The sequence below is a fragment of the Gymnogyps californianus genome, chromosome 7 (genome assembly GCF_018139145.2).
Source record: "Gymnogyps californianus isolate 813 chromosome 7, ASM1813914v2, whole genome shotgun sequence".
NCBI classification, from domain to species: Eukaryota; Metazoa; Chordata; class Aves; order Accipitriformes; family Cathartidae; genus Gymnogyps; species Gymnogyps californianus.
This window is the reverse complement of record NC_059477.1, coordinates 38,066,926-38,093,797: the sequence shown is the minus strand read 5'-3', so window position 1 is coordinate 38,093,797 and position 26,872 is coordinate 38,066,926. Positions and strand designations below refer to the sequence as shown.

General features: G+C 41.1%; 1 protein-coding gene across 1 annotated transcript in view; it reads left to right on the top strand.

Annotated features, from left to right (window-relative positions):
• Positions 1-26,872, top strand: part of LOC127018516 (von Willebrand factor D and EGF domain-containing protein-like) — a 191,759-nt gene that overhangs the window by 56,527 nt on the left and 108,360 nt on the right. The window contains exons 5-10 of the mRNA XM_050900208.1: positions 4,546-4,635; positions 5,924-6,059; positions 9,667-9,884; positions 12,722-12,795; positions 20,373-20,643; positions 23,667-23,845. Coding sequence (XP_050756165.1) covers positions 4,546-4,635; positions 5,924-6,059; positions 9,667-9,884; positions 12,722-12,795; positions 20,373-20,643; positions 23,667-23,845 — 968 coding nt within the window. The remainder of the gene's footprint in view (positions 1-4,545; positions 4,636-5,923; positions 6,060-9,666; positions 9,885-12,721; positions 12,796-20,372; positions 20,644-23,666; positions 23,846-26,872) is intronic.

The window sequence follows — 26,872 nt, the reverse complement described above, 5'->3', positions numbered from 1 at the left end:
TTTTGCCTTTGGGAACCCAACCCCTTATCTGAACATGGCTGGGAGAGGCTGATGAAACTGGAGGCATGGCCATGCTGGATGTGCAGCAAGCATCCCCCTCCACGTCCCAGCCTACGTTCCCCACGCTACATTCAGAAGTAATTAGGGGCACGGAAAAGGGTGAAACTGGAGGCATTTTTATGCTCAAAATGAGTATAAACAACTGATTTGGAGGAGCTTTGGATTCTGAAAGCTCTGGAAAAAAAAACCCAAAACATTTTGGTGTGCAAGTTGTTAGGGGCAAATTTGCCAGAGATGGTGACAGGTCCTAGGATTAAAATACTCTCCCAAATTGTTTCCCAGAGCTACCTGACCCTCACCAAATAGTGACTGAATTCTGCTTTTAGCTAAATATGCTGCTCACGGGGTTCACGGCAAAATGGGAAGAAATTTGATTAAGTCCGTGTAAGGGTGGAAATCTGCTCCAACTCACAGGAAAGGAGAAATTTCTTAGCTACCAGGGCCTTTTTCGATCAGAATTTTGTGCCTAGAAGTAGTTTTCTGCCCTATGGGAAGATCTGCCAGTGTACTGGGGAAAGGGAGCAGCCCATGCCAAGAAGCAATCCGGTCATCCTGTCCGAGGGTACCTTACATTTCTGTCCCTTTAAAAGGGATGATGAAAAAACATAATTTGATTTTTTTTAACAGATCCAATGAGTTTGTGGAAAAATACTGCCTAACCTGTCACGGCCATCAGCATACTCCTGTCAGTGATGCTTTTATCTCTTTGCTTTAAAAAGGCTGCATCCTGAGATGGGGGGGGGGGGGGGGGGGGGGGGGGGGGGGGGGGGGGGGGGGGGGGGGGAGGGGGAAGAAGAGAAGGAAAAAGTTGATTACTGAACTGGAGAAAAAAGAGCTAGTATTTAGCTGAAGGCAAAAAAAAACCTCCTTGGAGTGACTATCATAATAATTATGTGACAAACTGTCAACCTGTAGCTCGGTAGCCGATGAACATATCCACTGATTGTGAAGTGTGCACCTAACTAGGTAAAGGCACTACAAGGGAAGGAACAATATAAAAGACAGAAATAAACTGTAACTCATGACGGCTGTCCGTACACTTTGAATTTGTAAAGTTTGTGCTAATCTCCAAAAGTGCTGAAGATAGAACTGGAATGGACTGATGGTCTAAGAATATCTCAGTGTATCGTTACGGAGTAATTTTTTATTTTAGTATTCAGTGTTTGTATCGGGACTGCGTGGCAAGATTTTGGTAGTGCAAGTGCTACAGGGATGGCTTCTGTGAGAAGCTGCTAGAAGCTTCCCCTGTGTCCGATAGAGCCAATGCCAGCCGGCTCCAAGACGGACCCGCTGCTGGCCAAGGCCGAGCCCATCAGCGACGGTGGTAGCGCCTCTGGGGTAACAGACTTAAGAAGGGGAAAAGTTACTGTTCAATTGCAGCCAGAAAGAGGAGTGAGAATATGTGAGGGAGACAACTCTGCAGACACCCAGGTCAGTGAAGAAGGAGGGGGAGGAGGTGCTCCAGGCGCCGGAGCAGAGATTCCCCTGCAGCCCCTGAGGAAGACCATGGTGAGGCAGGCTGTCCCCCTGCAGCCCATGGAGGTCCACGGTGGAGCAGATCTCCACCTGCAGCCCCTGGAGGACCCCACGCCGGAGCAGGGGGATGCCCGAAGGAGGCTGTGGCCCCGTGGGAAGCCTGTGCTGGAGCAGGCTCCTGGCAGGACCCGTGGCCCCGTGGAGAGAGGAGCCCAGGCTGGAGCAGGTTTGCTGGCAGGGCTTGTGACCCCGCGGGGGACCCACGCTGGAGCAGTCTGTTCCTGAAGGACTGCACCCCATGGAAGGGACCCACGCTGGAGCAGTTCGTGAAGAACTGCAGCCCGTGGGAAGGACTCACGTTGGAGAAGTTTGTGGAGGACTGTCTCCCGTGGGAGGGACCCCACGCTGGAGCAGGGGAAGAGTGTGAGGAGTCCTCCCCCTGAGGAGGAAGGAGCGGCAGAGACAACGTGTGATGAACTGACCCAAACCCCCCTTCCCCGTCCCCTGCGCTGCTCAGGGGGAGGAGGTAGAGAAAATCAGGAGTAAAGTTAAGCCCAGGAAGAAGGGAGGGGTGGGGGGAAGGTGTTTTTTTAAGATTTGGTTGTATTTCTCATTATCCTACTCTGCTTTGACTAGTAATAAATGAAATTAACTTTTTCCTCAAGTCGAGTCTGTTTTGGCCAAGACAGTAATTGCTGAGTGATCTCTCCCTGTCCTTATCTCAACCCACGAGCCTTTCATTTTATTTTTCTCTCCCCTGTCCAGCTGAGGAGGAGGAATGATAAGTGGCTTTGGTGGGCACCTGGCGTCCAGCCAGGGTCAACCCAGCGCAGTGCTTTATCAATAAAATATACCTCTAAAATATATATGTGAGAAAATACAATGCTCGCAGGGAATGAGGCTGGGTTCTGACATTTCCCAGGATGTCACTTTGGGGAAGATCACCAGGAGATGCCTCCGTCAGTGCCGGGCATCCTCGTGCACAACTTTCATTATAGCTCCCTCCTTGGCAGGAATGCTCCACGTGGCGTGCTCAGAGGGAAGTCTCCATATGAACGTTTTTGGTAAAAAGCATTGAAGCCAAAAGTGCAAACAGCCCAGCAAGTGTAAATATAGTATCTGCAATGCAGGTGCATTCGGTTTGCTCAATGAACTCTGCAAGGGGATCAGTATTTTTTTTTTTTTAAGTAGGGGAAATATACGTTATCTGAACTGTTTCTCTGTTGTCACCGCCTTGTTAGATCCTGATTTTGCAGACTCTCCCCGTGACAGCTGTAGGAGAAGCAGCAGGAGGAAGATCAATTCTCACCTTCCACCTTCCCAGAAGAAGAACTGTTTTGAAAACCCCGTAAGCTGAACACGAGCCTTTAGGGAATGCTTGGAGATAATAAATGTCTAATGATAACAGGGGCTTATTACCTTGAGGAGACAACGACTTGTTCTCCCTTGGAGGCAAACTGGCTAACTACGAAGTATCTGAGGAATTTTAACTGTAAAGTATCTCTGTGAGGCCTGTGTCTTTTTTTCCCCCAGCACACCCAGTACAACGTCAAGGCTTCCATCTAGTTAACAGAACAAATAACACCATTTTCACTGGGCCAAACTGGCTGGAGCTGTCAGCAAGAGTGAGAAACTTTATGAAAGTAAAAACAGCCTAAAAGGCACATAAACCTGGGACTGAGCTGGACTGGAAATAATCTACCTGAAGAGCACAGAAAACACTTGGTTTTTCCCATAGCCGTACAAATGACTCTATTGCCGGTGGGGCATTTTCATTGTGCGCAAACGAGTTAGGCAAGAGGATTCTTCAGTTTGGAGGAAAATCATGACTTGATGGTAATGAAGAGGGATTTTTAGGGTGGTAAAAGAAATATCCCAGAGTGGTATGCAACTTATGCCCACCTGACCGTATGAATATGGGAATATTCTGGTTTTGAGCTTGTTCTGCTGCTACTGGTCATGAGGGTCGTGCCTTAGCAGGCAGGTGAAAGCAAGTGAGAGCAGCATGGCCGGTGGGTGGTGCTGGAAAATCCATCCAAAGGAGTTTATCACAATGGAAAATAAATTAGATTGGTCCAATTCTTCCTCATGGATTACTCGAGACTTAAAAAAGGCAGTAGCTATAAATATGCCATCTGACTATTTGGAACTGATTTAGTATGTCACAATCTGTTACTCCATTTCCAAGAAGAGGCCAAAAAAAAAAAATTCAGAACTACAGTTTCAGAGCCTATTGTCATTTGCTTTAAGGAAAATTTCTGTAGTTTAATCTTACGATCCTAGAAATGATGTTAGCAGTTTGGGTTTTCTGAAACCAATGAAACATTAAGATGGCAGATGGTGTGCGGGCTTAGCAGAGATAAAGGTTGTGTGACTGTGCTAGGAATAAAACATAAACGGCCTGGTACATTGTGTTTGGTGGAGTTTTTTGTTTTGGGGGAATTTTTATTACTTTTTTTTTTTACAATATAAACCCTGTAGGCACATCTGCATCATCTTTTATAATGCAATAAGAAAAAAAAAGATCTTCTTATATTGCTGACACAGTTTCTGAGACCGGATGACTGTTAAACTAATTTAAATTTTAAAAACTGCTTATAAACATGGTACAGAGAGAGGATATTTGATCCAGTGGACAGACTGAAGTCGGGGATCCCAAGGGCTGATGTCCTAATCCTGACAGTAACGTCTATGAACAACGTAATTCCCCCTATTTAAAATGAGTTAGTATCACTAACCAAGGTGCTTGAAAAACCGCAGAAGGAAACACATTGTAAGCATTCAGTGTTACTAATTGTTGAGACAGAAGCCATGTTTCTTTGCTTATTAAATGCGTCAAAAATTCTTCCAAATCTCAAGATTTATGCATAAATATTTTTAAAGGCTAAACCCCCAAAATATGTTTCAATAGTAGAAAAAATGCTTAACAACTCTGATCAACAGGAAGATGCATAACTATATGAATTTTCTTCAAGAAAAGCTATAGCATATGCTGTTTATTTATTACAGGTCTTTTGCACTGTCACCGCTTTCACGAGGGACACTCCTGAGCAGCAGTCGTTGCCTGAAGAGAGCAAAGGTTTCTATGCCGGGATTAAGGTAATGCCGATGGCCCTGATTTACTGATTTGGCATATCCCTAGGGAATATTTACGCATTATCTGACATGCTCTGAAAAACAAGACCCAGAAACATAAGCCCTGATCATCATAACCAGTGCTGCTTTTATGATCACTTTGAGAAAATGTCTCAATAAATTATATGGCTTTCAGTCTCTTTGTAAAACACCCTAAAGTACCTATCATCAGCACCGTGTGCAGGTGTTGACACTAATGCACCATGAAGAATGTGCAAAACTACATCTTCCAGTAAATACACCCCAAAGTACTCTGGTGGTTGTGTATAAAGGGAAGACACACCTACAAGGATGCAGAATTTCATTGTAACCAAACCAGAACAAAGTGAAGACAAAAGTGAGTTTTTATCCATCATCTTCTTACGGTCAAGCACTACAAAAAACAAATTGCTGAAGATAAATTCACACTGAGTGCAAAAACCAGGAATAATCCCACTCAAGGATTAGACTGGCAGTCTGGCAGTCAAGGAGATTTTGAGATCTTCTGAGTATCTAAGCTTCATACCTCCACGAATGGTGTTTGAAAAATCTGGCAGCCCATTCTGTGTGACGTTTGAAAAACAGTTTCGTTTTTTTTGTAAATGTCAGAATTTCCCAGGGAATGGAAATTCCCATTTCTGACTAGCCCCGAGTGCTGTTTCTGCTCTTGCCCCAGGAAAACAGACAGGCAGAAGTGGCACAGCCCAAGCTCTCTCCCTGGCACAAGAGCCACCGAAGCTGTAATATATTATGCACAGAGAAATCCTTCTTCCTGCCATAGCAGGGAAGAGGAATCAGGCAAAAATTGCACTCAATGTGCACCTGGGGCAGAGTACAAACATAGAGTCCATGACCACGAGGTAATGCCATACTTTAGGCCATGGTATTTCTCCTAGTGCATTGGAATTGGAGCTCCTTTTAACCAGGGATATTAAAAATGAATAAATTCTATGGTATCATACTATTTTCAGGCTTAATAAAAACCTGTTTTGAGATTAGGAGAAGAGAAGCAATTAGACACTATATATGACAACCGCAAACATTTTCTTAATCACCAAGAGTTAAAGTATTTTAACAAAAATTTCACCTTATAAAGTTGAAGATAATTATTACAAAGATTATTCTTATTATGAGGATTATTAAGACGATTATTATTATTTTACAAGCAATTATATCTTTTCATAATTGATTAAAACCACTCAAAATTTCATAAATATCAGTATTGCCTAATTAATCTGTCAAAATGATCTAAAAATTATTTTCTTATTTCCAGTTTTTACCAGAATCACTACAAATTGCAGAAGACGGCAAAGAGCATGTTTTGACCATTCTGAGCACTGTACCCATTGCCTGTCCTGGGCATGACGATTCCTGTAAAATCACTTTGCAGCTAAGTACTGAGGATTTGGGTAAGAGTTTTACACATTGGCATCGAGTCAATGTGATTACTTTTTCCTGTATTTATGTTACAATGAATTCTAATAGAAATTATAAGAAGTAAATAACAACAAAGGGCAGAAGCAATAAAATCAACAAACTAGGCTATATATTTGTTTGCAAAATAAAATAGATGATAATATACGCAGGTTTTTGAGAAAAAAACCCCATCTGACTAGCAATAACCTGAACGGTAGTCCGTTGAGATTTAAGGATGAAATAACTATGAGTAGAAGAACTTATTTTACATTCCGGGAGTATAAAATTCCATTTTAAGTTTTTGTAGCAGCAATGGTCTTAGGTAGAATAATTTCATTAATTATCAATAAGAAGCTCACCTGCAGATTTATTATTCAGTAAATGTGTACTGAAGCCTTTTTTCTTTCTTTTCCTGGCTTACAGTTTTTGTCTAACTTAATATAGAAGAAAAAAATCATTCTTATGCTTATATATTATTCTTTCTAAAGGTTGTTTTTTTTACTTGAAAACATTGACAATGTCACTCAGAAAATTCTTGCCCTTTTAATCAGTAAATGCTTTCCTCAGGTTAATCTGATGGAATATCATGCCTAACCGAGGGGGGGTGCATATACATATATATATTTACTTTCCATTTGCACTAAATAAAACACCCACCCCTTTTTCTAACAAGGCATTTATTTCTCTTCCATAGGTGACTCAATGAGAAAAATGTTTAGAGATAGGATTACAGCCACAGTTTCTCTACCCACAAAAAGCCAGCTCAAAAAAATGTTGGCAAAACCCAGATAGTTCCTGATATTTTTCCTTTTCTAAATCCCTCTCCTTTCTCTCCCCATCATCAGCCAAGAGCCGAGACAGAAGAAAAAAATAATTCAAATTGTATCATAACACAATGATCTTAAACTGAACGGCACCTTATGGTTCCAGCAGCTGTGTTGGCTCTCGTATGTGGAGTACTTTGCATTTCTCCATGGCTCAGTGCTGCTCTGTTCTACATACTGCTCTTGGCTTAGAGTCTCTGCCGGTCCATCAGGCAAACATCCGCTGAGCTCATGGGAACAGATTTTCTTAGATATTGAGGTAGCTAAAAGCGCAGGCTGGTGTGTGGTGGGACGTCCCCACAGACTCCAAGCAACTTAGACACCTACCATTTATGAGGATCAAATGAGAATTAGTCACATAGATTGTCAAGGTCATTTTTTTAACTCACATTTTCTTAGGCATCGATAAAGCCTTTCAAAATCTCACTGATAATGAATGCATGGTCCAGGAGCTCTCAAGTGGGGGAGGCTGAGTTCAACAGATCAGGCTGAGACTGAGGCTGACCCCTTGCCAGGGTCTTCTCCAGTCTCACAACATGCATTTGACTGGAAGAAAGAGGGGAGGCAAGGCTTGCAGAAGCAGCTTTATTTTCAAGCTGTCAATGGGCTTGATGTATTGGTGCCAAGGGGTGCCAGGATGGAGGCAGAACTCAACTAATTAACTAATCTTTGAAGGAAGTTGTCACTGAAGTGGAAAATTTCCGTTAGTTTTAATCAACTCATTTCTGCAGCTTAAACTAATAACCAGCTCTAGCCCTTGATTGCTCCATCCTGAGGCTATTTCCTTGGATGACACTTGGGCTGTTTATGATCAATTGGGATATCTATATATACTTAAGGTTGAGTATCTGCTGCTGGGTGTTTGCATAACCGCATGTTTGTTTTGTGCCTTTATTGTCTTTAGAGTCCGTGTGTTTATCTGAAGGAACACTGTGGGCTTCTGAAAAACGTAGGGTCAGCCACAGTGCTATAAATTGAAAATAAAAACAATTTTAGCTGAGATTCGTTTATACTGAATAAATTAACTGACAAGCTCCTTGTCTGACTGAATCCATATAACAACACTGTTGTGCTAATTATGTAGGGAATAAGTGATAAGAAAGCTAATTACAAGCACAGAAATATCTCTCTAAGTTCAGACAATATCATAATGAATGCCAAGACACAGCAGAGCCACTGGAGTTCGGCTTCTGTTAAGTTTATCATTACTATTTTGACAAGATGATTTTCTTTGATTTTAGACTTTTTTTCTGGGTTGTGAGCACAGCTCATGGGGCTGTAATGGCAATAACTATTCCTCATGGAAACCTCCAATTTAATTGAATCAAGAATCTTGAAAATGAGCCAGGACTTTTCTATAAGATGTGAGGAAGCCTTTAAGGATTTGATATGAGAGATAATATGCTATTAATATTTGTAGGTTTTTAGTTCAGTTCCTATAGAACTCTACAGGGTTAACTTAAATGATATTTTATGAGTCTTTTCCATAAGGAATAAAAAATTGATTACTTGATCGTGTTAGAAATACCATCTTAAAATACTTGAATGCCATCTCCTATAAATTATTAAGCAATTCTACAAATGGGAAAAATGATATGAAAATCACTTATTTTCATATCAGATTAATTACATTGCCACTGTTTCTAGAACTTTGTTCTTATCAGCTGATAATTAATGGTCTGGGACAGAAAACTAAATACTCAGCACAAACACTGGCGGTCCTGAAATCAGCAGCGAGATTCTGCCTGGCTTCAGTAGGGCCACAATTTCATTTTTTACCCACCAAAGCATTCATGAAGGGTTGAGTGACTTCTTGAGGAGCTGATACACACTATGTAAAATGCGGACCAGATGGCTCAGAACCAAATGCTATCATAATTCAGTGTTTGTAAATAAAAAACACTTCTATGGAAATAAAAATCCAGGTTTGTCCTTTACCTGAGACCTCAGCATGAAGGGTCAGGACCCAAGAGAAGTGGACACTACCAGTCTTGCTGCTAGAGGAGGTCCCTTTAGGAAAGATATGATGTGCAGAGGCAGAGCTGCATGAATGACTTGGATTGCCATTGCCATACTGATTTTATCACGACCCATCGTTCCCTACCCGTCACAGATACTTACATAGCCAATACCACCATAGCTTATTACTTTTCCAATTCTTTTAGTGAATTTATCCTCACAATGCCTCTGTGAAAGATAGAAATAAAACTACCATTATTGTACAGACTGGAAAGTAAGGACCATAACCTAGCTAAGCCAAAAATACAAATACAAATCTGCTGCATTTGCCTTTCTGTCATGGCTCCGAAGTTCACTAAAAACTGACTGGAGAACCCTCCCTTTCCAGATCAAGAATTCTCTTTATTTTAAACTAAATAACTTCCAGCAGATACCTCCTTATAATAAAGCTAGTGAAAGATAAATGTTTTCCAGAAACACAGACTCATCTCTTTCTTTGTCATGAGAACTACTCGTCTTCATTCCCTGGGCATGGACCCATAAAGATAAGACTGTCATTCCAGAAATATTAGCACCTGTGGAAAGAAAAGCACCACTGAGTTTTAGTAAACTGTCTACTGCAGGGGAAAAAAAAAAGCACAGTAAAATGTGCAGAGGGATGCCAGACTGAGTCAGTCACAACTGTCTTCATGCAAACCCCATCTGGTTTCAAGGCATGTGTGTCCTGGAATGTGAAACATTTGTGTTGGACGGTAAACAGGGTACGGGCAACTGTTTGGTTAACTCTTGTCAGACTCGGTGTTCGTGTTCATTTTAGATAGCCAATTACTGGGGCCCCCAAACATCGCCCTTTCGGCATGCCAGGTGGATCTGCTGCGGGCGCCCTGCTCGGAAAGCAGCTGTGCAGCAGCCGCGCTGACAGTGACAGCCGTGACAGACTTTGCTCAGGATGGGAACCGCATCAGCCGCATCAGAGCTGAGCCAGTCGGATGGAGGGATTTGCTTTGGAGGGCTTACACACCCAAGGACGTGAAGGTCGGGTCCTAAAATAATTTGGAAAACGTGTCAAATTTAAATGGGAGGTTTCGTATTGAACAAAATGAGACGCTGATAAACCTTAACCATATAAACATTTGGGGATCGCTGTCAGCAAAGTAAACCAAAACAGCCTCTTTATACACCAAGAAAATTAACATGTAAAGCCTTGTGCTTTAACAGATTTAGGTTTGATTATTAGTCAGCACATCAGTAAGGCCAACAGCTGGATTATAGATGTAACAAGGCGTGCTTGTGTACGCTGGAAGAGGCGAGAGGGAGAACCTGGTTTAGGGAATTAGCACCTTTTCGAGAAGGAGGGAGAGGGAGAACCAAGGGTTTGGAGAACAGTTTCTGAAAAAGCAGAGGAAAGGCAATGCCTCGGTAATGAGAAAGGAGGACCGGGACTCAGCAGTGCCTTGTGTAATTTGTGACGGTGCCAGGAATCACCGGGACACCTCTGACGACACACATGGCTGCTCCGTCTCTTCATTTATCGCTGTACAAAATGTCCAAAACAAAAATAATAAGAAGCAATGAAAGAGGCAAGCCGCGCTTTCCCTGCAGAAAGCCTGGCCGAAGGAGCATGGCGAGCAGGGACCGCCCATTGTCTGTGAAGTTGTTTCGGGGCCTCGGCTGGGAGGTTTGAGAGCTGTAATCCCACCGCCCAAGAGAATAAGAGCACAGATTTGACTCAGCGAAATTTCTCAGAGCAGTGGCACATCCAAGCTGGTATATTTTAAGTAACCGAAAACAAACCCCCAATGAAATCTATAATTTCACTGCCCTAATTTTTGTGGATTTGCTCATGAGAGAATGAGATTAAACTGGATCAAAAGAATTTTTGTCTTCAAAGGTAGAATGCCTAGCATGGGACTATATCCTTTCCTCTCCAGCATAGGCTTCTTTTAAACTTAAGATTTTTAAATCAGAAATTGCAGCTAATTCAGTGTAGTACACTCACATACCCATATTTTTTCTTGAAGTTACAAATGCTTTCATTAAAATATGAAAATGTAGCAAGTGTGAAATGGAATTAATCAATTTTAATAATAAATTCCATCTATCTCAGTTAAAACTTGATCTATGGAAGCATAATAAACATTACCTTCCCTCCCCCCCATTTCCCCGTTGCTGCTTTGCAGTTATTTAGAGGCCTTTATGTAACACAGTTCCTGCAACATATCAAGGAAAAATCCATATATTAAAATCCACATAATCTTTAGTCCTTCAGACTTGTTCAAATATTTTTGGTTTATCTGAAAATTGAACGGAAATGGTGGGCAGAACATCCTGACACATTCAGACACCCGATAAAGTGGATTTCTTCAGCAAACTAAGACTTCCTACAACTAGGGCTTGCATCCTCTGCTGGTATCATGCAAGAAAAGAGCAAAGTAGAAAGGGCCGGGTGGATTTGTTTGTGCAAATGTTTTACTTAGGAAGGTTGCGGCCGTGGAGAAAATGGGAAAATTCTGAGACACTTCTTTATATTATGCTGTAGATACAAATGACAAAATTGACCTCAGGTCAAAATGCCGTTCAAAGAGGTGTTCAGTTTTTCAGTCCTCAAGACCCTCACTCTAATAGTTTGGTATGCCAGACACTGGTGGGTGTCTAAGCAGTGTCTCTGTGTGATGGTTAAGAGGCATTTGGAAATACAGATGATGTATTGCCACAGGTGAGGAATTTTGTCATGAAGTGGGGTTCTATCTTCACCTTCTTATTCATTTATTTAATTTCACCACTGTTCCTAAGAGCTAAGTTCTGCTTTGTCACTGAAAGACTGCACGAGAATATAGCAGCCATCCTTCTTCCCTGCTCCGCAGATCGTGGTAGAACTAACTGAATTGCACCTCTGGACTTCTCATGGGCAAAGAGCGAGCAAAGAATTAACAGCCCTGGCCAAGAAATCAGCCTGGCAGGCTGGATATGGGAAAACCATAACACTTCATGACTCCCACCAGTATGACTGGGAGCTCTTCATATTGCAAATCACTACACAACCCAGTCTTGCATTTCTGAGAACTGGATAGCAGACTATTCAGCCACGAAAAAAACCACCATCTTGAGCAGACGTGGCAATGCAGGCCCAGCACTGCCTGAGATTCAGGTATTGCAACTTCAAACGAGTTGCCCTACCTCTGGCTTTTGCAGACATATCTGCTCCTTGCAGGGCACCAGGACTCTCAGACCTCGTCTGTGACCCAACTTGTGCCCAAGTAACCAAGAGCTGATGCAGCTGAAGATCTCTGTTGCTATAGTAGATCTTTTCCTCTTTTATTCACGTGCTGAAAGCAGACAGCTCCAGCAGCCTGATGTGGGGCCTCGTCACCAGTACCTGATCAATAACCTGCACATCAAATATATAAATCAGCCATTCAGGTGCTGTATCAGGAAATCTAAGGTCAAATTAAGGGACAGGCAGTGACTACTACTAAAATATGCTAATGCTACTTAATTACAGCATACCTTATACCATACTTCAGGCATTAAAATTAGTACAATTTAATAAGCACTCCACTCTCCTGATAATTTTAGTGAATGATCTACTTAGCAAAAAAGTTTAATAAAAAAGCTTCGTTTTTTACCAGATAAAGAAAGACAGTGCATTACATCAGGTGGAATAGGAGCACTTTGAACTCCGTTATTGCATGTGATTAAACTCCATTGTTTGAAAGCGAAGCCTATTTTGTACTCATTCGCAATCATGTTTTAGAAGTCAGATTTTAGTTTGTACTTGACACATGAATCCTGCTCCTAATGTTTTGTGAGGAACAGTAATGAAGAAAAACTGCTGTGTAGACTGTATTCATTACGCATTTCATTTTAACTAGGTCACAGTTCGAGACCTCCCAACAGGGAACTGCTACTCTTTCACTGATCCACACATTATCACATTTGATGGATGGTGAGTATTCTACTTTGAAATAATTTTGCTCAATTACTGCAGTTTTCAGTTTCTGGATGTAGCATGCATTTGGTTTTACATTACAATATCAAAAGAGTGTTGTACTAGTTTGCTTATAGTGATTAAAGTAGTGCTTCAATAACATACATGATTTCCTTCCACCTGTTTATACTCCTTTTAAAGAAAGGACTAGAAATTGATTAATCTTGACGTGGCAATGGTTTTGAGTCTGAATAATTTTTACAAAACAAAGGTCAGATTCCAAAATGTTCTTCAAACAGAACCATCATTAATGACTTTGAGAGGGATTCTACACCATGCAGCATCGTGTTAGCAACACCCCGGTTCCGCACAAGTGAGCCATTACGTCCCTGTAGCATCACAGCACGCAGGGACAGCCTGGTCCTTCTCAGCAGTTTAGTAACACTTGATGCAAAGCCACTCAGCCCAAGGATGCTCTTGCATTCTTCTACTTCCAGAGCTGGTTTATGCACAGCTGCATCTCTGCATGGAGTTGACAGTCATAATCACAACCAAAAAACCATAAAGATGGCTGTACTGTCTCAGATAAAAGAAGTCCAGAAAGGATAAGTGGCAAGTATAAGGGAAAGAGTGCAAAAATAAAGTTGTATGTCCTCCTATACTGTCCAGATGCCCTCCTTTATTATCCACCAATAAGTTGCTTAAAGACTTACTGAGCCAAAGGTGGTATCTTTGTGTTTGACAGTCTGTACTGTACAGAACTTTTCTCCAGTTAACTTCCCTAATCATTCATGAATCTATTTACCCCTGCTATTTAACATAACAGAAAGTCTTTAAAGTTTGCATCTGGCACATTTGATCCAAAGTTGCTAATATTTCAGATCACATTCCAGGTTTGTCATTCCGCCGTTAACCTCCTAATGGCACAGATAATGACTTTAGGCGCACAGCATCCACAGGGGCTCGGCAGGCGTGATATTCTAATTTTGATATCCTAATGTCCCAATTTCAGTCCAGCATGCTCTGGAGGTAGCGTGTGAAGTGATGTTAAAGCTGGAGAAATCTGTCAATGAAATGTGAGTAAGAAAGGCAGTGACTCCATTAAAGGTTATATGTCTGCCCCAAAGAAAGATTTCACCTAAACTGGGTAGTCTCAGCTGGGAGATTAGCTCTGCACATCTCGGGTTTTCCAGTTTCCCTCCTGCTTTGCTGAATACCATCTATAATGTGGTCAGGCACTTGTTTCATGCAAGTTTGGTTGCTCGACATGAAGCTGCGGAAGAGCTGCAAGAGATGCAAAGACATTCCCATGCCTCATGTATCTGCAGTTATTTCAACTCTGGGATGTTAAACTGGATTAGAGTATTATATCAAAACTCTTTATACATTTATATTCTAAAATATTCCTTTCTGATTTAGGGCTAAGAATGGACAGTGATCTGCCAGGTTGTTGTGTTTAGGAAGTCATCAATTACTGAAAAGTGCCTCTTGGAATGGGGGAATGCTCTCAGCCACCTAGCACATTTTTACATTGCTTCCATGGGAAAAAAGTTCTAAAATAAAGTAAAGCAATTTTATTTGAATAACTCATTTTGCAACCCTGTTGTTGATAGCACACAGAAATGCTTCTAAGCAATTTATGATTCTGTTTGAGCACAGGGAGTTTGGAAAAGCCCGCCCGTCTGTGGCATCCTGCCTCAGAGTCACACAGCCTTGAAACAGAAAAATCCCAGGATTAGCTTGGTCCCTCGATAACCGCACGTTTCTTCCTTGTGGACGGACATTCATTACTGCTCTGTCCAGTGCAGCTTTAAATAAGCCAAGCTGATGGGGCTTCTGCCATCTCAATAACTAGGTTATTTCACTAAGATATATAACTTCTTGATATTCAGCCAAGTTTCTTACTCATCATTTCACAGTCCCATTACTCCTACTTATATTCCCATTTATTATTGTAAATAATTTCTCTTTCAATTATTGTAATGATTATGCCACCCTATTACACATCAGTTAAGCAACTTCTCTGTCTGCCTATCCAAAAAAATGTTAACACATTAGCAAATGATTTTAAAGCTCTGTATTTAAGGAGTGGGGAATACAATTCCTGCTTCTGTCCTGATACAAACCTATCACCTAAAGACAGAGGCTGACGCAGAGGTACGGAACTGAAGCATTCCCCATTAGTCGTGAAAGGGTACGTGGTGGGAAATCATGTTTGAAATGACGTGTGCATTAGGTATTGTGAATGGAAGAATTGTACAAAAAGCTTGTGGGCTCAAGGAAGAAACCATATGAGTGTCCCTCAATAATAATAAAATATCGGAAAGAGACCTATCTGCAGATTGTAAACAGCGAAGCAAGAGGAGAGAAAAAGCTAAGAGAAACTTCTCCTAGGGACTATGAAGCAACAGGCTGAGAGGATGAGTAGAGCATCAGCACTTGGGCATCCAGAGCTACGTCGACTATAACTGATCTGTAGACACAGGCTCAGGTGAGAACATTACACAAGAAAGAAAAGAAACATCCAAAATTAGTCAAAGAGAACTGAAGGAAATAACAGCCTTTACTCACCTCTATATGGCTACAAAGATGGCAGCAAACAAAGCTTAGTAAACTATAAAAACTGCTTCTGAGATCAACAGCAGAGCATCCATCAAACAATATAACCCAAGGAAATCCATTTGTCCCACCACAAAGCCTGTAGGCCAGCTTATGAGGAGACAGCAGACTCTAAGAGCAAAATGTTGTAGGCAGAGCAGCTGTGGATGGGTGGGGATCAGCTGTCTCTTTGGCACTCTTTCCACCCACTTGAGTCCTGGGGATGGCTCGCTGAAGGACTGTCACGTGAAAAGCAAGGGAAAGTCTGAAGGTGGGGAACATTGCCAACAGCAAAATGGTAGGAGTGTTTTCTGTGCAAACAGGCATGCACATAAACATACTCCTGCCTTCCACAGAGTTGCTTACCTTCTTTGACTTTCCCGTTAGCAAAGGTGAAGAGAAGGAAAAATACACAATGGGGAAAAGCAAGGATGAAAACAAACATGAAAATAGAGAACTGCAACCTTTTTTGGTTTCCAAAATTTAAATGAAAATCATTAAAAATTTAAAATTTAACTTAATTTAAAAATATTTACTAGAATAATTTCTTTAGCAGATTTGTTGGAAAATTGAAAAATGGCATGACAATCAAAAGACTGGAAGATTTTTTTCTTTTGGTAGTAAAATTTTCCTGCTGAAACGGTCAATTCCAATGTATATGTTGTTTTGTGAGATTTCACAATAATATTTCATTTTGTAACTTCTATAGTGATGTTTTCAATGGTTTTTGATCTGACATACTGAGTTCACATTACATGTGAGGTAGTTAGCTATTCGTTAGATAACTCAAATACCTAACTCCCACTTCTAATGATAACACTCCCCTTTGGTATGCCTCCTGCTAATATATTTCTGTAGAAATATTTATCTTGTAATCTTTTCATTCTTTTGACCAAAGGAAGTGACTGAAAATCAAAGAAGAATGTGTCATATTTTACAGTGTAAGCACAATCAATTTGTGTATAATGGAGCATAGATGTGAAATAGCGTTAATTATACTAGCTAAAATCCAGAGAGAGCACTTCCTTTTATAGCAAAGTACTTTCTAAATTAAACAAATGTAAAAGCCTGGTAAAGCAAAAGTATAACCCTCATTACTAGTTATGGCACATTATAAATATAAAAGCTTTTCATGCCATAAATTGTAGATTCTTAAATATGAAGTACTAGCTTAAAACTAAATATGCAGAGAATCCCTGTAAGGCAAAATATAAAAAGGGAAATATTTCTTGATTGGTGAGCTGTATATATCATTCATGTTATTTTGCATTTTACCTTAAGAAAAGGAAAAAGATTTTTCAGATTTCTCAAACATTTACGCTTATCATCATAGAATCATGGAATGGTTTGGGTTGGAAGGGACCTTAAAGCTCATCTAGTTCCAACCCCCCTGCCATGGGCAGGGACACCTTCCACTAGACCAGGTTGCTCAAAGCCCCATCCAGCCTGGCCTGGAACACTTCCAGGGAGGGGGCAGCCACAACCTCTCTGGGCAACCTGTTCGAGTGCCTCACCACCCTCACAGTAATGAATTTCTTCCTCACATCTAATCTAAATCTACCCTCTTTCAGTTTAAAACCTTTACCCCTCATCCTGTCACTACACTCCCTGATAAAGAGTCCCTCTCCATCTTTCCTGTAGGCCCCCTTTAAGCACTGGAAGGCTGCGATAAAGTCTCCCCGGAGCCTTCTCTTCTCCAGGCTGAACAATCCCAACTCTCTCAGCCTGTCTTCATAGGAGAGGTGCTCCAGCCCTCTAGTCATCTTCATGGCCCTCCTCTGGACCTGCTTGAGCAGGTCTATGTCTTTCTTATGCTGGGGACCCCAGAGCTGAATGTGGTAGTCCAGGTGGGGTCTCACGAGAACGGAGTAGAGGGGGAGAATCACCTCCCTTGACCTGCTGGTCACGCTTCTTTTGATGCAGCCCAGGATGCGATTGGCTTTCTGGGCTGCGAGTGCACATTGCTGGCTCATATTCAGGTTTTTGTCCACTAATACCCCCGAGTCCTTCTCGGTAGGGCTGCTCTCATTGCCCAGCCTGTATTTGTGCTTGAGATTGCCCCGACTCATGTGCAGGATCCGTCCATCAATATTGTTACAGGGGCAATAGCACCATTTCCTGCACAATGACAAAATCCCTCAGCTTGCACAGCTTCACGCTTCTGGTTGGCTTTAATGGCATTCATCATAGTAGCCCACAACTAAGTCCTGGGCTTGAGTAGCCCTGCCAGAGGTGGTGTTCTTTTTGATAGTCTGTAGAAGTTTATACATCCCCGAGAATCCGGTGACTGCTGAATACGATCCAACAGCTTCGCTTCCCGAGAACAACATGACCAGTCCTTAGCGATGAGCGCTCTGAAACCAGGGAACATCCTCCAGCATCACCCAGCACCTCCTAGGGTCACAACTAGCATAGAATAGTTCCTACTAGCAAGGAAGGAGGGTGCCCAGAGGGACATGGCAACAAATCAAATCATTTGGTGGCAAAACTGCGGTGGAAAATCTTTAGGAGCAGCCACAATAATAACTGAATTAATAAAAAGATAAAGTGTAGGTTGGTGAATAGTAAGTGCATTGTGTTAGTTAATCTAATGCTACTACTACTAATTGTTTACGTATATTTATATTCCCTTCTGTCCCTCTCTTACAATAAACCATGATTCCTATAGCATTTCACTGTCATAACCAAAGACTTAGGAGTGTTTTATAATTCTTGGATTAAGAGCACAGCTTGAGCCATAACTTCATGCTGGGACAAGAACTTGCTGCACCCCTTGAAAACCAACCCAAACACATAGATGGGGAGGGAGGGAACCACTTTCCACCCAGTACATCCATTGCTACAGACTATTAGGGAAGCAGGATGGGGAATTGCACTGTGGAGGGCAATTTAGACACAAGCAGTGGCGCCTGGTTCACAAGGAACACAGAGCTCCCTCATGCAAGAGCTCCAGTAACTCTACTTCATGCTTTTAGTGCCACGAGCAATTTCTCAAATGTTGTCCAAAGAATCATTATCACAATTACAGTTGTATAAACATCACAAAAGTTTACGTGACTACATTCAATTATCCACTCAAGTAATTCAAAGGCAGCTGAAAGCTTCAATTTAGACACACTGCAGATTTGTTATGTGCTATGCAATCTACGGCATGACTTAATTGAAGGACTCTAAGTGACTTCCAGGAGAGTTGGATTGGGTCCACTGTCAATGCTTATTAAGCGGTAAATAGCTCCCATAACTGCAATGATATTTATATGTATATGCTAATATAGTCTTATTTACCAGATACAGCAGATTAGTCTGGGTACAGCCATTCTGATGCCTTATTTTCCATCAACCTCTCTAAACACCTTTCCTTCTAAGCTCCCCCTGTTGAAGGAAACTGTGGAAGGTGATTCTCATAAAATATCCTGTCTCCTCTGTCTCCCCTGTGAAGATGTCCAAATGGAGGTAGTACTTGATGGTGAAAGAGATTATCTATTTTTTATGTTGTCCTTAGTTCTAATCAATCTTAGCAACAGCATCTGCGCAGTGTACTTAGGATTTATGTACCTGATTAGAAAATAAAATGAGACAGAACCATTCAAAATCTTACCGTTTTATGGCTGACTTCACTAAGTTTTTCAAGATGAAAGATAAAGTCAGACGTGTTTTCTAGCAGAGAAAACCAGCTGGAGTTTAAATTCTTACTGTGTTTTAAGCTACATAGTTTTCTATGGCTATTATTCTGAAGAGAAATAAAATGCAGATATATACATGCTAAAAAATCTTGGTTCTTGAGCCATTTGTTCCTCTGTATAGGAAACATTAACAGACTGAAAAAATATTGATGTTTGTATGACAGTGCTTAAAAATAATCCTGTTATTTAGCTGAGGTATTTTATACATTCCTTTTTACATTTTCTTTTTTTATTGTAGAAAAGAATAACGCTTATTATTATAAGCTTATAGCTTAGTTTCCATATTACTTAATTTCATAAAATCATGTTTAAAACTAAATGCAGTGCCTTAAAAGGAAGTAGAATAATCCGTCATTTTTAAAGATGGCAGCTGTTGGTTTGTGAGGAGAAAACTCCGGCAACATATATAAAGTATAGAGCTACTGTTTTCTTTACTTTTATACTTCACGTTAGAGTAAAATAGAGTAAGAATAAGACAAGCTTACGGAGTGAGAAAACAAAGAATAAAACAGAGTAAGAATAAGATGAACTTATGGAGTGAGAAAACAAAGAACAAGCAGAGGAGGATCCTCTCGCAGGTTCCTGTTGTGGAAACCCAAGGGGCTGCAGGCGGGAGGAGTTTTACCTGGCTCGGGCAGAGGGGAAAACACTCGCAAAGTTATGAAAGTTATTCTGCTCATGGCCTCGCTCAGATGGAGCAAGGACTTTCTGTACAGAGAAGAACGAAAGTCCCAAATTGTTCAACACACTGCACTGTGCCGAGAGCAGAAGTTGTGCTTACAGGGAAGTTGTTGAGGGGGGGAACCAACTTCATTTTAACAGGTTTTCAGTAGAATCCCAGTTTTTCACATGAAGTGTTCACCCATCTAGCCACAGTCAGTCTTGTAAAAGTTAGTGATTAGTCACAGAAGAGGTTATTTGAGCACTGATTTTGCTTTGAAGAATATCATGCTGTAAAGCATCCAGTTAGAACCAAAACATATTTATTAAGGCCTGGAGGCAGGGACTTTTTCCCATTTGCTTTTTATCAAATGTTTATCCTTTTTATCCATGCCCGTTGCCATAGCAGCAGCTGGGAGACAGCTACCCACTTTTCACATGAATTCTTATGCACTTCCAGCTAATAACTGCGATGGCGTTCCCTTGCTTACGGTGCCAGAGAAACGCTTCCCTGTGTGTTGATTTTTCCCTCCTTCAAGGCCAGCCACCACGCTGGTCTAATTAAGGAGCGTTGTTGTACGAGTACCAACAAACAGCCGTCGCAGGTGGACGCTCTGGGTCTCTAAATCCTCTTTTTTGTTTGTTGCTGTTTAGGCGCTACGATAACTATAAAATCGGCACCTTCCTTTTATGCCGGAGCATGTCGCGGGCGTTTGAAGTGCATGTTCGGCAGTGGGATTGTGGAGGCCACCGCTCCGCCACCGCCTGCAATTGCGGCGTAGCTGCGCGAGAGGGGGGTGACACCGTGGTGCTGGACACCTGCAATGGCCATTTTCGGGAGAGCAGACCCCAGCTAGCTGTCAAAAGCACCGAGGCATCGCCACATGTCAAAATCCTAAAGTCCTACGGAGGGAGAAAAATAACAGTACGTGGATATTTGAGTACTTTTGTTGTTGTTCTTTAAAAATGTGAGTTTACTATTTCTGAATTATTAATGAGGTTGCTACAAAAATATCTATCTGAAGCCATAAGAGCGCCTGCAGCAAAATGTACCGAAAAACACGATGCAGGGAAGAAGCTGGTTAAAGTGTTAGTTTAACAAACTGTAAAACAAAACAAGACAAATATCTCTGGAAATTTCTCGGAGACATAGCGGAGTGCCAATATTGTTACTTACTCACTGCAGTACAGCAATCCGCTCTCAGTTTGTTTATGCTAGGCACTACCCAACTGCATCACATAAAGCAATTTTTTTTGCAGAGCTTATGATATAAATATTCAAGGAAAGATCACAGGTAGCAGAATAATGTAGTTTTAGAGTGAAACAGTAAGGCAATATTGGTCAGATCCAGATAGCCCCCAAAGCCATGAAAATGGGCTGCAAATGTGCAACATTTGGTATAATTTAAAGTATTTGCCTAAAAAATATATGGCCACAACATACTTTGCATGCTTATCACTTATCCACACTAATCCAGTGAAATCACTGGAAGAATAAGAGCAAGCTGCACCAGGGGCTTTGGTGAGGAGAAGGGCCACAAATTATGGCCAAGAAGATAATTTTATCCTAGAGTTGTACCATCAAGATTTATTGCCAGGAAATGTTTTGGGTGAAGATAGGTCCACAGTAGAGCCAGAATGATGCTTGGCTCTCCTTGTGATCTCACTTGGAATAGATCTCAGTAAGGTAGTAATTGAAAGTCTGTTAATTATAGAATAGAGAAAAAGCAGGAAGCAAGCTGTCATTTCATTTTGCAACTGAATGCAATATAATTACTGTTTTATTACTAGAATAATCTTAGCAAGGAATCCCTATTCTCATTTACACCTCATGTAAGTCTCAGTGAAACAAATCAGGACACCCCCAGGACATGAATATGAATCCTGCCCTGATCTGAATGGGAATCTCTAGGAACTGTGCAGCAATGAACGCAATCCCTGATCACACCGCTGTGCACGGTGCATCCCGATTTGCTCAGCAGTTGCCCGTCGCCAACTTTGCACAGCACAGGAGCTGGCTCCCCCACACCGTTCAAGGCTGATGCTTTGAATGGGGTGAAGTGACTGTCTTTTCTGTGCAAGGTAGCAGCTTCCAGCAGCCAGTCACTATGTATCTCTGCAAACTGAGGTCTCAAAAAAGCTTCTTCAAAGCCTCAATTGGCAGTCTTAAATCCAGGTGGGTTACAGAAAACCTGGGCAGTTGTTAGGTCCTCAGTGGCAGGTGGGATGCCTTGCCTGGGGCAGCAGGAGAAAAAAGGGTTACAGCCCTCCAAATTCCTGAAATAAATCCACACCTGGAAATATTAATCCAGACAGCACAGAAGACTGAAGCAGCTCATGCAGTCCCGAATGCGAGGATTTTATATCCAGCCTTATAGGAAATGCTCCTCCCTGTAGTAAAGCATGTAATTAGAAGGCACATGTTTATCTGAAGAAGGAAATCAAATCCTACCCAGCACTGTGTCAACTGCAGTTCTCCTGCTCTACCTGTTAAACGACTAAGAAAAAATTAACTCATCAGGCCATTTGAGCTTTATGTTGGGGAATCTTTTTATTTTTTTAAACTTCCCTTGGGAAGTGAAACATGCAGCCAAGGTGGAGGTGCAGCCAAGGTGGAGGTACAGCCAAGACCTTCTGACATATTCAGAGAACTGGTTTTATATGATGACTTCCATTATTCACCAAGGCCAATAATTTTTGAAAAGAGGATGTTTCAAATGCCCTGATCAAAACACAGGGGGCCTGAGTTCAAAACACAGTGTCCCCAGCTGTTATTGCCATCAGTGGTACTTTGCCACTCTGCTCAGCTGGACAAGGAGATCACTCACGGAGAGCTCCTCAAAAAGTATTCTCATGCCTGAAATGATGACTGGGAAGCTAAAATGGGCAAGAATATAATTTAGTGCAGCCGAAGTGTAAACTCTGGATTCCAGCACAGAAATACAACTATAAGCTAGTTGCTTATTCACAGATATGAATAGATTTGGTGGGGAGGAACTTATAAGGGACCAAAAAATCCCCACCAAAAGAAAGAAAAGCAATGGATGTTATTTGGCTGAATAAATTATACTTAAGCAGGAGTCACTTAAAAAATGGAAAATAATTATTTTGAAATTATTGTAATGAGATGTTTCCAACTATTTAATGTACTTTTTAAGATTAAATGAAAACATTCAATTTTGGATAAAAAAAAAAATGCAGGTTACTTACTTATCAGGATAGAGAGCTCCTGCTCCCACTGCTGGCACAGATCAGTTTCAAAATAATTTTCTTTTTACCTGTAAAAATAACGCAAAGAAACAGAAATACATTTCAGTTGAACAGATTTTTTCTTTTCTTTTTTTTTTTTTATTATTTGGTTGGGACACCAACCTGAAAAATCCATTATCCACACAGTTACTTCTTTGTCTTAACCTCAAGATTTTTTTTTCTTTTAAAGGTCAGTGTAAGCCTACCACAAGTTCTTTAATGAGAAAATTGCTTTATCCACTTTAAAACACAGTCATTTTCTGGGTAATCCGGCCTTGGACAATGAAACGATTTTCCAGAGGGAAGAAAGTTGTTTTTCAAACTTGGCAGTTTATCTAAAAGAAATGATTTCCCAGGCAAAGACACAAGGGTGGCCTTATTGTCATGGAAGTCACTTCAAAAATTAGCTGGTAACTTACCAGTGGGAAAACTTCAATGGATGTAATTATTAATTGAAAAAGAAAGTACTTGTGCAGTTTTATATTTATGCAATGCTATCAGATATTAGTACCATAGAATCTGAAAGCAAGCTAAATAATAGCACAAATAAATATTTATAGTGTATCTAAGTGATCTTAAATTACCTCTGCCATCGCCAACGTCCTACTTTGATATTTTTGTTTATAGAAAGGGACACTTCTATGGCATAAAAAGCTTGGTAACAGCTTCAGTTCACTGGTTTTTTTCCTGCCTCTTCAGATCCTGTTCCCTTCGGGAGCGTTTGTTCGAGCCGACGTGAGCGAGTGGGGAATGGGTCTGACGGTGAGGACGCTGGGCAGCGACTTCAACAGCACCAGAGGTTTGTGTGGCCTCTTTGACGGGATCGGTCACAACGACCTGAGCAATGTGCCTGAGGAAGACTTCATAGAGGAGTGGAGGTACAAAGCGAGAGAGGATCCCGGCCCGCGACATGCTCTGTAGCGCTGTTTCAAGGGGTGCTGATAGGTTTATTTCATTACATACTCCCCTAATGACCCGGCAGAGAGATCTGCTTAACCTAGTGAGGGAAGCCTGGAGATCCATTACCATCCGAACAGCACGGGGCCTTAATTTTCAGTCAGCACAATACACATAAGCAGTTATGGAGAGAGAAGTTTTATATTCGTAAGCGATGTCATGTTAACGGCTGTGTTAAGATCCCACTCAGCTGTTAAAAAAAATGCAGTTCTCACCCACACTAGAAAATGCAGATAACTGACAATAGGGATTAATTAAGGGGTTGGTATTTCCCTTGTTCTTTTATTCCCAAACACTAATTACAATATGTGAGTATAGATTAAATGTTACATTTTGACAAAGTGTGGTAATATATGTACCATGCTAAAACTTAATATCTACTCGACTAATGATGACAGTGAGCTCTAAAAACTTGCACTTTCTGAGACAGATGGTCTGAAACCAAAGCCAGGAGTCTGGCGCGCTGACATACTCCTGTCCCTCTCCCTGTCCCTGTCCCTATCCTTATCCCTGTTCCACATTTTAACTCCTGTTGCTGAACTCTAAACGTGCCTAATAGGTGTTCCTAAAACCTAAATGGGTTTGGTTGACTGTGTAGTTTTGTTTGTGAAGTATGTTTTGCAAATAAGGAAAAATAAGGTGAAGCACCTTAACGTACCACTTAATCTGTACATGGGAATTTAGCGCAATCCTGTAGGAACAATAAATTTTAGACCTATTGCATTTCAGAAAATAAACAAACACCTCTACCATATTCTAGTTATATTCAATGGGCCTAATTAATGGCTATTTAATGGCAGTTTTGACCTGTTGTTACAAATTATACTATTTAGAATTCAACAGCCATCTTTAACATCTTAGTAATGTGATAATCAGTCAGAGCTTGCTTCTGGGAAGACAAATGTAGAAATAGTTTGGTGCAAGAACCGACCAACTGCTGACTACCCAAAAAGGGCCTAACGAGATCCTTAGGAGGACCTATTCAAAGCAAGTTTGTTGAAAGATCAGAAGCCAAAGCACAATATATAGGAATTTACTTATAAAACAGCGAGGAGTTTTCTAGGGCTCGGCACACATGATGGAGATACTTCAGGGAAGGCAGGAGAAGCTCCTGCTAAGTGAGAAGGGCAAGAGGGGTGATGAGTTTCACCTTGCAGTACTCCGAGGGATGGATTCTCAAGGACCCTTCAGAACCTGGTTAAAAAACCAAGCCAATGGAAAGGCTAAGGCCACCTGCAGAGGAGACTGGATCGGTCTCTGATCCACCAACGGAGAAATGGCACAGTAAAAAACAAAACCTAGAGGGTGATTTTTCTGCTGCTGTTTTTAATTTCATTTTAAATAACACTGAAAGCATGTTAGGTTTTCTCCAGCACCTGAAGCTAGTCTTAGTGCTCACCATCTGGCAGTTGAGCTCTTTCCCTGGCTCCCCCCTCTCTCAAGCAAATGCAGGGCTCTGAATGGCACAGATCTGTTTTAAACATCAGCTTTCCAATGCAACTTTTAAACAATAAAACAACATTAGAGCCTCCCAGCCCTTAAATAGTGTCTGGACAAAGAAGAGCTGAATTTTAAAACATGTATTTTAAGTAGGTAAAATAAATTCTTCAAACCGTTTTTCAAATCTTTTGCGAAACCAGTAACAATGCTATCAATTTTGGACTCTCTCTCTATAATAGCATCCAACTCAGTTTGAAAAACTTGTCTTTAGTTCTTCCTTGACTATAATGGGCAGCTAAGAGGAATGATAGTCTAGTCATCTTATGCAGGGGACAGAAGGCACATCCTAGCTTACTGAGGTGCTGTCGGTATGTGCACACCTGTGAGGAAGGATGGGGTTTCCAGTGGCTCCATCCTTTCCACACCAAACACCTTTGTCCTGTTGACCAGGGCTGACCAAAGCAAGGTATCTGGTTTCACATAGGAATAAAAAAAGGAACTTAAATAAACTTAATAACTTATATAAACTATATATAACTATATAAATAAACTATAATAAATAAAATATCAAGGCAAAAGAGTTTCATTTTACTGAAATTTTCATTTGTGTTTTCAGTTTCTGTCCTGATTCTGGACCAGTTTATGTGATTTTTATTTATTTATTGGTTAAATATATGATATTTACCCTAGCCTCTAGTTTATGTAGTATTCCCTCAAAGAAAGAGCTACTTCTGCTGCCTTAGTTTAGGTTTACAGTTAGGTCATGATGCAAGTCTGGGCAGCTTCAGCTGCAGGTAATCCCACCATGCAGAGCCAGAGGAACAGCGCACGCAGGAAGCCCACTCAGACGCTAAACTGTGTTGTCCAAAGGACTAGCACTCCCTCAATCACCAAATATGTTTGATTGTTCTAGACTGTAGGAAAGTGTAGGAAATAGGTGGTGCATTTCTGTGAGCATGAAAGCCGTCCTGTTGTATCAAATTGTATTCTGCTCTGCCCACACTTTGGGAAAAAGGGTTTCATAAATGTCTGGGCTCATGTTTCAGAAGGAGAAATTGGTTCATTTTGCCTGTGTCACTGTGATGTTTTATTTAAATGTTAGTATTGTATCAATGATCAAAATAGTAATATCATATATGCCATTTTCAATATATTTTGGAAAAATTGGATAAAGGCAATTACATTTTCTACAACAGTATCTAGCGTCTGGCTCCAAAATGTTGGCAAATGCTTTCACTTTCCTGAGATCTCTACATTGTGGCTGCAAAACAAAATTAATGCCAAAATAATTTAAATTTTTGGTGATATTTCAAATTTGTCTGGAAATGAAGTGCTGCTAACTATTGGGACAAGAAGCCTACCTTTTTCTATAAAGCTCCAGGATTCCTCTTGTGCTGCAAAAATAAGATCAATAAGAGATCTTGTGCTCTTGAAATTTCTGAAGAAACTTTAATCATGGCTGCTATTCAAACTGAACTCTCTAGAAGTTCATCCATCATTAAAGCTGG